Source organism: Sinocyclocheilus rhinocerous, unplaced genomic scaffold, assembly GCF_001515625.1.
Source record: "Sinocyclocheilus rhinocerous isolate Xijiao unplaced genomic scaffold, SAMN03320098_v1.1 scaffold688, whole genome shotgun sequence".
In the NCBI taxonomy this organism is placed as follows: Eukaryota; Metazoa; Chordata; class Actinopteri; order Cypriniformes; family Cyprinidae; genus Sinocyclocheilus; species Sinocyclocheilus rhinocerous.
In genome coordinates, this window is record NW_015651641.1 from 1,165,487 (window position 1) to 1,177,675 (window position 12,189).

At 37.3% G+C, this 12,189-nt stretch overlaps 1 protein-coding gene across 1 annotated transcript; it reads right to left on the reverse strand.

Moving 5' to 3' along the window:
• Nucleotides 1-391: 391 nt before the first annotated feature.
• Nucleotides 392-10,104, reverse strand: LOC107713290 (keratin, type I cytoskeletal 18-like). Its single transcript, XM_016518749.1, has 9 exons — nt 10,064-10,104; nt 8,125-8,522; nt 7,287-7,369; nt 7,038-7,194; nt 5,414-5,578; nt 4,225-4,350; nt 2,788-3,005; nt 2,586-2,614; nt 392-881 (listed from the first exon to the last, which is right to left on the reverse strand). The coding sequence occupies exons 2-9, from the start codon at nt 8,515-8,517 to the stop codon at nt 766-768; spliced, it is 1,287 nt and encodes a 428-aa protein (XP_016374235.1). The 5' UTR covers nt 8,518-8,522; nt 10,064-10,104; the 3' UTR covers nt 392-765.
• Nucleotides 10,105-12,189: the final 2,085 nt, after the last annotated feature.

Genomic DNA, 12,189 nt, shown 5'->3' on the forward strand with positions numbered 1-12,189 from the left:
TTTTAAGCAGGAGAAACATCTTGATACAACCTTTACCTATTTTGACAGAAGTCATTTGAACCAAATAAAGAGCAAATTAATTAACAGTGATAAAATTTTAACTAAATAATGAGCCCTTGTTGTATAAGCTGATAAAAACAAAATGAACAATACACCGTAAGATCATTTCTGTTAAAGATCAATGATATGGTGACTTCAAATATTAAGTAAACTAATATTAATATGGTGTTTCTACAAAGCACTAAATATTGAAATGCAAATAATTATAATATGTTTATTTTATAAATGGTACTATCTGGTGTGCATATATGCGAATAAAGCAAATCCTGTAGTATACTTTGGATAAAAAGATTGAAAGTCATAAATGGTCACAAAAAATGCAGTTTGCGTGTTATGGTTTTATTACAGATAAAGAGTGAACGAAATGACAGAAAAACAAAAAACTCTTAAGTAAATAAATTCTTCCTCACACTACACTATTCAGAAATAAATATTGCATGCAGAAAGATTAAAGAGTTTTGGTCTGATAAGTCCCTAAAAGCAATAACAGGAACACTTGTTTCTTCTTTAGTTTCAGCTCTAAATCTGATGGAGTTCCTAGTAATTTCAGCTCTTCTGTTGCTTGAGAAAGGAAAGACGATATCTTTGAAAGACTGGGAATGAAACAAAAATCAGGGGCCCTGTGGGGGCCCAAGGTAATGCGGCTCCCAAATGGACAATAGAAGCTTTTATACAGAGAATCACACAGACAGTCTTGTTCTTGCTTTACTTCTTTGTCTCCTCAATCTGTTCAACCTCGCTGGATTCATCCACCACTTTGCCATTGATCATGGTTTGCGTTACCACCTTCACTATCTTACGGGTACGAACATCAGGCTCCTCTGCAGAGAGAAAGACAGAGAGAGAGCGATGTGAGCGATATGTCAGATTCCATCCAGACACACAGACACCAGACTGTAGGCTCTGTGTTGCTGTGGACGGCTCTGTTATGAGAGCTGCCTCTGTTTGGCAGTGTTTAATGTGTGGAGCTCAGGTGAGAGGACAAACGCACTCCCAGAACATTCCAGAGCCACAGACGGATATCTGATGAATGTTTACCCGACAGTTCGAGCCAGCTTCAAATATACTTAAGCATCACACTCGCTATCATACTGCTGAATATCAGTAAAGTTGTCTTTCTAATGAAAGAGGGCCATTTGTGTCCTTCATATAAAGATGTAAATGACTTGAACAATAAAAAGCTGATGCTAGTATTGCTGCTTTATTTTATTTAACGTCTTTATTAGCAAATATGCACATTTTGATTAAAACAAATACACTACCGCTCAAAAGTTTTTTTGTTTTTTTTTAATAATAAACACTTTTATTCCGCAAGGATGCATTAAATTGTCAATTTCAAATAAATGTTGTTCTATTAAACATTCTATTTATCAAAGAATTCTGGGGGGAAAAAATATCAATTTCCACAAAAATATTAAGCAGCACAACCGTTTTCAACATTGATAATAATCAGAAATGTTTCTTCAGCGTCAAATTATCATATTAGAATGATTTCTGAAGGATAATGTGATGCTGAAGACTAAAGTAATGATGCTGAAAATTCAGCTTTGCATCAAAGGAATAAATTACATTTTAAAATATATAGAAATAGAAAACAGTTCTTTTAAACTGAAATAATATTTCACAATATTAGTGTTTTTACAGTATTTTTAATCAAATAAATGCAGCCTTGGTGAGCAGAAGAGGCTTTTTTCAAAAACAAGGACATGCAAAGGTTTCTCTTTTTTAGCACTTTATCTTCTGTTTTATGATGTCTTTCAGTAGAGAATTTGAAAATGTCACCCAAAAATGATTTTCTATAGTAAGCAACTAATAAGTGAAAGTTGAAATTTCATTATAAAATCTTTCTTTCTAACAAGCATTTTGTACTTTCATGACTTTATTATATTACTTGCACAAGTATTATCCAATTAAACCGTAAATCTATCAACCCTGTTACCTTAATTATAAATTTTGCATAATTATTATCCTTTAAACACATTATTTACCTGGCAGAATTATTTTAAACTTAGCAAAATGTACTTAAAAATAATTTGATCAAACTGGAAAAGATGTGATTTTCATGGAATGACCCAAGGCTGTGTTTTGACTAGGCATGAGGCCGCAGACACGCAGCATTATCACAGGTGTGGTGTTCTTATAACAGTTTAATACACAAGACTTTGCGTTATGCTCATGTAGTGCCAAAATTACTGTAATTTTAAGAAGAAAACTCAGAGATTCTATAGTATGCTCTGTAAATATCAATAAGACCAGAGCTATTCTTGTAGCCAGATATATATTTGTTACCTGCGCCATAATAAATTCAATTTTGAGAGAAGATAAAATTATGATACTGAAATCCAAGATAGTAAGGTGGAGTTTTTAATCCAAAAAATTGAATTTATTTATGCAATATTTATTAGAGTTATGCTAATTTTTCTGCAATGTTTGTTGAATATAACTTGTAAGATCAGTTTGTGCATATTTGTTCTAGTGTTTGCTGAATGTAGCGTGTGACATGTTGTGTATGAGTGAGTACTCACTCTTGGGGGGTGGAGGAGTCTCTTTAACCCTGCGAAATAAAAAAAGAAACCTGATGTAAGTATCAAAACAATCATTTAATCCCAGTCACTAATATCAGTGTCACAAAAAAAAAACACAACAAAGAGACTGAAAGGATATTACGGTAAAGTAAATAATGACAATTTTCATTGTTGGTAAACTGCAAGAATCTCTTGCACTCACGTTTCCTCCCCCTCCAGCAGCCTCCTGTAGGTTGCGATCTCCATCTCCAGGTTCTGCTTGATGCGCAGGAGCTGCTCATAGTCCGTCTTGTTGCGCTGCATGTCCAGACGCAGCTGCGACAGGTTTTCCTCCAGCTGGGCCAGGGTAGCCTGCAGTCGCTCCATCTCCAGGGTGTACTTCTGTCCCGTCTCATCCAGGTTACCCTCCAGAGCCGCCACCTGTGAGAGAGGTAAATGGGAATCTGTTAGTCGAAGCCATAGCTTAGTTAGTGCACATATTAACATACGAAGCAGTGGTGCGCAAGTGGGAGATGCACGTTTGAATTTGAAAAGATTTCTGGATCCTGTTTCCACCTCTTTAAACAATCATTCCCTGTCCTTACTCAATTATCAATAAAACTGTAAAAAGCCTGAAGATAAAACAAAAAATGTAAGTAACAAAAATATATTTAAAATGGTAAAACTTTTGAAAGCTAATTCTGTTTGGTCACGTAGATTTATTTTGCATGGTTTCAAAAGGAATTGTTGCATGATGTGAAGTGTTGCATGCCAAAATACATGTAAATGTAGGTATGTGGGTCTGTCTGTGTGTGTTCAGTGAATAATTACCATGTAAATGAAGCTATTCCATCAGTAAATAAGTCGATTCTATTTTATTTTGCATGTAATCATGTTTAAACTGCCAACCACCAGTTAATGATAAGGTGAACCGTCAGGACAATGAGGCTTTTTTGGCTACTGCTCACATGATGATAAGGTAGAAAAGCTTTATACAAACACTTACAGACCACTATTCCTGCAAAAATGCATGCTTTCATTGTAGAGGAAAGAGCAGCATGAACATTCTTTGTGTTACCTTTTGTGTTAAACTGAGGAAAGAAAGTCATACAGGTTTGGAACAACTTGAATTTTAATTATTAGGGGATTAAAAGCTGCCTTTATGCAACTACTTGCACTCTCAAAATAATTGTACCAGCAGAGAAACTACTACGAAACTTGGCTTATTTACACAAGCGTGACCTGTTTATAGTAACTACATCTGAGATGCTGGGAGTGATCTTGGACTGGCATGAGATTCGAAGGTCATGAAAACAAGCAAACCTGTTTCTGAGTGAGTATTCTGATGGAAAAGTTCCTCTTTGGAGATCTATTACATGTGTATTACTTTTAGTAGGGTTTCTACTGACCCCTTTTTCACAACATAATCCAACAACAAACTGTGTCTGTGCTTCTTGCCGCTCACATTTGACTTGTGAAAGTAAGTAAAGGCATGCGATTGAGCATTTATGGCCTGGGTCATTCATATAACCTCAACATAAAGGGCAGAGTTTTACTTTCCAGTGCTGAGCTGTAACTGTATCTGCTTTGGCCACGGCTCTAGAAGTTCACTCAGGGAACAGAAATGGTCCTTAAAAGGTTCCTCCTGCCTGGTTCTGACCTGTTTGTGAAGGCTCTCCAGTTCCACTTCCAGTGTCTGCAGAAAGCGTTGCCTCTCGGTCAGTTCACCCTGAGCCTCTCTCAGGGCTTCATTACTCTCACGCACCTGCATCTGCACCATCTCCAACTATACACACACACATACAGTGGGTGGGTTACAAAAGTGTTCTGCATGCAAGTACCACCATGCAGCAGAAGAAAGTAATACATCCTGCTACAGGTCTGATGAACTGCAACACAGTCTTATATGATGATATATCAGTTGTAATAACATGGATCATTGATATTTACCATAAAGGTGATTACCATGGCTCTACTGCATGTCCAAAAGTATACCTTGTACATACTTTGGTTTATATATAAAAAATATCATGGTATGGTTTTCTTGTTCAACACAAGGTAATACTAAAATATTTTTAAAGTACCTTGAAATAACATGTAAGTAACATGATTTAGTTTGCAGATTGTGGTTGATTGTGGCATCATATTACAAAAAAACATGGTAATACCATTTTATTTTTGAAGCACCATGTAAATTCCATGGGCTCAATTTCCAAAAATGTTCTGTGTCAAAAATACTTGACACAGACACATACCATGTAAATACTTTGGATTACAAAAAAATACCAAGGTATGGTTTCCATGTGCTTGTCATGTCCAAAAAAAAGGTACCTTAGAGTAACATATACCATGGTTTAGCTTACAAAAATACCATGGTATTAATATGGTTCAAAAACCATTATAATATTCTGGTCTAATATTAAAAAACATGATGATACCACAGTAGTTTTGAAGTAACATATGTAAATAGCATGGTTTCACTTACCAAAAATACCATAGTACTACCTTAGTTCCATGACATGGTATTTATATGTTAAAAAAACCATGATAGTAAAGTAGACCCATAAAACACGGTCATACCACGGTATTTTTAAGTATGTAAATTCCATGGTTTCACTTTCCAAAACTATTACTGTGGCACCATGTCCGAAAAACATGTCATCGTATTTTAAAATATGGTGGAGTAACATGTAAATACTATGCTTTAGTGTACAAACATACCATGTTAATAATTGGGTTGTATCAAGGTGTTTTTGTCAGTGAAATGTGATCTGGGTCTAGGAAACTCTTAATGGGAGCTGGCAGCCATATAGTAATGGTTCTGACCCTGATCCTCTGGGAACACCAACCTTTTTACGGTACCAGCTCTCAGCTTCCTCCTTGTTCTTATGGACAATGCCTTCATACTGAGACCTGAGGTCAAAGAGAATGGTCCCCAGCTCTGGCCCGTGGGCTGCATCCACCTCCACACTGACTTCCTCTTGAGCAACCCGGACCCTCAGGCTGTCTATTTCCTGCAGGGACAGTGGGAAAAGTAATAAGAGAAGAAGGTTGTATGACTAAACAAATTGTCTGGTAACTTTCTGTGGAACTAGAAAACAACTGTTAGTCTTTGACAAATTATATATTTAACATGTTTAGATAGGTTAAATGTGTGTGTATTTTGTGTTTGAACATCGGGGTGTGGACTGTGTGGTGATTAGAGACTGCGGAGTTAATGTTGGGAATTTGATACCATGTGGTGGCACAAGGTAGGTGGAAGTTACTTCATTATTAAGTTCTTCTCAATGAATATTTAACAGTGTTGATCTCATGTTGCTCACAAGGAGAGTATGCATGTGCTTCTCACAAAAACAGACAAACACGCCAGATATATTTTGAATATTCTACAACCATGACACCACACTCTTCTTTCCACATATAACCAGAGTCTATGCGTGAGAAAGTATGAGAATGGTACTGTACCTCCTGAGTATTTCTTCTTACATGTTGGTTTGTGGTTCATCAATGCACCAGTTACAAGTAAGGCTTAAAACAAAATCTATGCAAACTGTCTTTTCTACTTTTCTTTTTCACGTCAACTATTGTCATTTCAGAGCTACAGTTTAAAAATCTTGCTGAGCAAGGTAGATCAAGTTAGTTAAACTAGCTTCCTCAATACCTAAATCTGGTTCAGTTGCACAGATGTTTAAAAAGTAACTCTTACCTCTCTTATGGACTGGGACTTGTTACCTTCAAAGTAACACAACAATTAAAGTATTTGTACACCTTCTTTGCACTTGGAATTTGTTGGCCAAGGATACTCCTCTTTGTGTAGTTGTGTAAAGCGAGTTTCTGGCCTAAAAATGGCAATCAACACTTGGCTCAGTGCCAGGAGGTTAGATGCGAGGCACATCTTAGATTTCATGAGACAAAAGAACCGCATGGATTGGGTTACAAATGACTCCAAGTATGGACAGTAGAGGTCAACGCTTGAGAGGGTTTGACAAGCTTGTCACAGAGATAAAAAATAAAGGTTCCAAAATGGGGTTTTACTCAATGATGCTAGAAGAACCAGTTTTGGTTTTCCAAAGAAGCTTTCAGTGAACAGTTCTTAGAAGAATCATGTTTTTCTTAATGTGAAGAACATTTAATAATCTTAAGGACCTTTTTCCACTATAAAGAACCTTTTGTGCAATAGAAAAATTCCACGGATGTTAAAGATTCTTGTAACTACAATGGAACTATAATGGAAGCGATTATACCATCAGTTCCTCCATGAGCATTTGCACAAAAGGGGGATTACATCAACAGAAGGTTGAAAGGAATGGAAAACCACTGAACATTGGATTAGCTCATGTCCTACTCTTGATGTACACTAACACGCCATTTTTTAACCAGTTTGTAGACTGAGGGAATGCAGCAATGAGGAGCAACAGTTGTGTCGCTGTAAGGTGCAGCATTCGCCATTTCGTTTCCAAGTGGAGATCCTACCTCCTCATGATTCTTCTTCAGGAAGTAAAGTTCCTCTTTCAGGCTGTCCAGGTCCCCACGGAGTGTGGCGATGATCTGGTCATGGTCTGACTTGGCTTTCTTCAGGGCCACACAGTCCCGCTCCACCGACTGACACATCGCACTTTCCGTCTCCCATCTGCAAGCACACACCAAGTCAAAACCTCCTGACGTTCCTCAACGGGGTGTTTCAAAGGTGTTTTTGGTAAGTGCAGGAAGTCATAAACTCACTTGATTCTAAAATCATCTGCAGCCAGCTTGGCGTTGTCGATCTCAAGCATGATCCGAGCGTTCTCCAGAGTCTTCTTCCTTACCTGTAAGGTACAGAACACGAAGATGAAGGTGCACATGAGGCCTTCATCTCAAACAAACTGAAACCACCAATTAAATGATCATAGTGGGAGTGTAATTAAATATTCAAGATGGCATTGTGCATGGACCAGGAGTGTTCAGTCCTGCTCCTGGAAGACCAACTTCATACAGAGTTTGTCGCCAACCAGAGGCGGACAGTAACTAAGTACATTTACTTGAGTATTGTACTTAAGTACACTTTTTGAGTATCTGTACTTTACTTGAGTATATTTTTTTCTGGGAACTTATGACTTTAACTTCACTACATTTGAAAGACAAATATTGTACTTTTCACTCCACTACATTTCAAGTAATGGAGTTGAGTACTTTGTCCGCCTCTGTCGCCAACCCTAATTAAACACACCTGGACCAGCTAATCAAGGACTTTAGGATCGCTCGAAACATTCAAGCATGTGTGTTGAAGCAGGTAGAAGCAAAACTCTGGTGTTTAAACCTAGTACTGGGTATCCCTGAGAGTTTCGACCAATAGACAACCCCTTTTATTCAGATTTAGGTACTTTCCTTCTTTGTTAAAAGGTAACTGTTCAGTCTAATGGTAGGTAATTATTTAACTAGTGTGTCTGGTATGGCTAATGATCACAGACATTGCTGAGCAGACTTTCAGACTTTGTGTATACCTACTGTACACACCAAGAGGCATTGCTAACAATCTTTGTTCCATTAAGTTCAAAAGACCTCAAGGGCATTGTCCACATACTTCCTGTTCCAGAGCATGGGCTTGGGCCATCATGGAATCAATATCATGCCCTTTCGGCACACGGTCCAGCATCAGTTGTTTGATCCTCAGCTCCAGGTCAGCATTGGACTTCTCCAGAGAGCGGACCTTGTCTAGGTAGCTGGCGAGTCGGCTGTTGAGGCTTTGCATGGCCTCTTTCTCATTGGTGCTGTTGCCATGAAGGCCGTTGAAGGACAGGTTGCTCAGGCCGTTCAGATCTGACATGCTCATGGAGGCAGAGCGAGACAGGGGCTTGGAGGCAGTGAATGAGACGGCGGCTTTGGATCGGGCACGTCCACTGTCCCTCAGAGACATGCTGGAGAAAGAGGGCTGCCGGCCCAGAGAGAAACTCCGTACTGACAGACTGGACGACATGACCTCTGTGGACAGAAGGAGATGTATTTCAGTATGTACTCAATATTTTTGATGAATGACTATAACCAAAAGTTAAATAATAGCCTTGTTTTTAAAATAGCATCAGAGGTTGTAGCCTACATTTAAGAAATTGATTGTGGAACAGTGTTAAATTTAAAGATATACTTTGAGTATATCCAAATTAGGGTTGGGCGATGTCTACCAAATTGGCATTGGACGATGTCTACAGTGAAACATCGTGATGGACGATGACATCGTCTATCGGCCCAAGCCTAATCCAAATGTGCACAAAATATACACCACTAATGTAATGGGCTTTTAGAATAAGAATAAAAATAAACTCCACATTTTAAGAAACCTTTGCAGAAAAATACTAATAACAAGAATGTGCAAAGAAAATCATATTTGTTGTAGAAGAACATCACACATCTCCACCTAACCTCAAGACATCCATCTTAAAATTCTCTCTATACAAAATGACTTTTTAAAAGAAGCTTTTCAAGCCAAAAAATTTTCCATTGCTCCCCCATGCTGGATTTTACAGCTAGAAGTAAATGTCCAAACTCTGTAAAAAATGACTTCTCTACTCTGGGCTTCTTAAGAAAGTTGGTTCACACCTTCCTAATCCATTTATCTCCTGCCATAAAGCGATAACCGTCTGACAGCCTGCTACTGTTAAAGAGCTCTGGGCTGAAGGAGCTCTTTATGCTGATCTGTGACCAGAATCCCAACTCTGACTTGTGAATCTCACAAAGAAATGTCCGGTTATATTTCATCAAAAAATCAAGGCTATTTTTAGGATAGTTAATATTGTGCATATATATATAAAATGTAAGAAAAATTTAAGATATTTTGCATTGAAACATTATTTTCATGACAATTAACCACATTTAAGCCCCTAAATGGTTATTACACACACACAAATATATCTCAGTTGCAGAAACTGTACCATTGCTCAGGAAACAAGTCTTAGCTAGTCCAAGCAATGGACAGCTGTTTTGAATGACTTCATTTAAAATGTCTGTACAATCCTTCAACATTTCATGTTTTCTGCTCAATTAAGTATTAAGAGCATCAAACAATGCACAAAACATCACTGAATGATAAAGATAACATGATATGTAAATGGACACTGCATTGTTGCTTTGTGTTGGCAGATCAAACCATTAACCTTCTTCTGATGTGAGGCTTGTTGTCTTGGAGACTATGCTTCTTGTGTTGTCTAATACAATTGGAGGTACTCCAAACAAGACAATACGATTCGTTTGTGGACGTGCAACATCTTTAAAACCGATTTTTGGTCATTAAAAAAACACCTGAATAAAATTAAAAGCAAACTTCTTCTCAAACCACCCAAGAATTTGGAATTATAGAGTTCCTTCAATATGATCCCTACACTTCAAATCTATGTAACTGAATATAAATGTACCAAATTTAATGTGAATCACAACATTTATAATTTCATTTGATTTTACCAGTTGACAAGAGGCTGGTTTATACGTGGTTAGGCTACTGCATAAGAAAAGAAGTTAAACAAGTCTCATACCTGTGGTCTTTGCAGTGGAGGACGGTTTCTGTGCTGTGCGATGTGTAGAGAGTTAAGCTGCGGTCAGTACCTAACGGTGCCCTCATATAGAGCTCAGGACGGGGGGGGCGGAGCTTATTAGTACACCTGAACACCTGTGGGAGGAGCCCACCTGACTCTCTCTCAAAGTGAAACTCAAGACACCAGAGATCATGGCATGAAATATTCAACAGGCTTCTGCTGTAACGTGAACAAAGAGAATTAAAAAAACAAAGGCTGCTCTATGTGCCTGCAGGACAAGATCTATGAGCCAGAACAGTGTTTACTACACTATCCTTATCTTCCACAGATCTCTCAACTAGATCTGAAGGATAGCCTATCTTTGCCGTATTTTAGTTGCAAGTTGTGCTCTACTGAACAAAAATGATGGTGACCTGGCCTAATTTAAGGGGCTATGTTCCCAAAGAGACAGAATATGTTTGTCAGTCATGTATTTGAGTACTTAAATGGACAGTTCACACAAAAAGTTTAATTCTGTCATCATTTGTATACTCCTTTGTCATTCCAGATCTGTCTGAGTTTCTTTCTTCTGCGGAACACAAATGAAAGGTATTTTGAAGAATGATAGTAACTGAGAACGGAGTCTGTAATGCTTCAAAATGACAATAAAGCACCATAAAGTATCATAAAAGTGGTTCATAAGTCATATGCACTATATTCTAAGCCTTCTCAAAGTTTTTTTATTTTTTGTAAGGAAGAGACCAAAATTTGAGTTCTTACACTGAAAATCTTGACATTTATTAATATTTTGAATTAGCTTTTATTTTTGTATTTTCAGTTTTCATGTTTGTCATTTTTATTAATTTTTTATATTTCTATTTAACTTTAATTTACTTCTATTTGAGTAATTTTAGTACTTCAGCCTGAACTGAAGTTCGACTTATTTTATTTCATTTAGTTGCCAAATTTAATTTAATTTTTTCTTCAGCTTTATTTTAAATAGCATTTTGGTTACCATTGACTTCTACTGCACTGTAAAAAAAAATTTATGAAAAGTTGTAATGAAGCAAAACTGCTCAAAATTTACTGTTACTTGCCTTTTTTATTAATTGCGAAATTTACTAGCAAAAATCCCGTGAAAAGTGTTTCTACACTCATTTTTTTCAGTGTGTATGGACAAAAACACTGACATTTCTCAAAATATCTTCTTTAGTTCTACATTATTAACAAAACTTCAAGTTCTGAAGAGGAATTGTGCTTGAAAATGAAGCTTGGGCCCGCTAGAAACCAACCGCCATATTCCAAGTTACCATTTTACTCGATTTTCCAGCAGGGAAGCGTTACATTGTCAATTACAAGTTATAACTATTTTGCAAAAAGCGACACAGACTACTTTATATGATACGCACAGTGTGAATAAGTCGTGCTGCTCTTGTCAACACCTTATAAAGGTTCACAACAGCAGCGTAATCCTTCTCTCAAACTGTGTCATGGGAACAGGAGTTGAGTAGCAAACAGAGATCTTTTGTGTCAGCTCTAGAAACACAATGAAGTATCCAGATCTCACAAAGCTGGACTCTCAGAGCTGTACAGCTGATGCCAAACTAGATGGCACCACTGCGATTGATTCGATTCACACATCCGTGTGTGTTTCAGGTTACATGTCGCCCTGTCTCAAGGTTTGGTCCAAAACAGGCATTCTGACATGGCAGCAAACCGCAAGGACATTCCTTAACCTGAGCTCACATTTGCTCACACTGAGGGTCAGAGTTTCTGTAGTTAAATATGAGGAATGGTGAAAGAGCACATAAAGAAGAGATTTGGATTTGTACACATAGTATAGATTTTTACATTTCTTGAGAAGAAAATAGTGCTAGTGGTTGTTAATTTATATTTGACGTCATTTAATTTCATTATAATTTGATTTATTTAAATGTATTTAAATGTACTGTTGTAAATAAAACACAAATTTTTTTTTTTTTTTTTTAAGTGGCCAAAATTGGTCCAATTTCATCATTGAAAAGAGTTGAGATGGTTAAGTATTTCCTATTTGCTCATCTCGCTTGCTCTTGCATGGCACCCCAGTTTTCCCATAGGCACAATCAGAGAGGCGGTTTCCATTCATGATTCTTTCAATGAATCAGAAA

Excerpts from the sequence above, each read along its gene's own strand:
- LOC107713290 (XM_016518749.1), bottom strand. The coding sequence starts at position 8,517 with ATGTCGTCCAGTCTGTCAGTACGGAGTTTCTCTCTGGGCCGGCAGCCC. Across the intron at positions 3,006-4,224 it reads TGGAGAGCCTTCACAAACAG|GTGGCGGCTCTGGAGGGTAA; the intron begins GTCAGAACCAGG and ends CCTCTCTCACAG. Across the intron at positions 882-2,585 it reads GACTCCTCCACCCCCCAAGA|AGGAGCCTGATGTTCGTACC; the intron begins GTGAGTACTCAC and ends TTCTCTCTGCAG.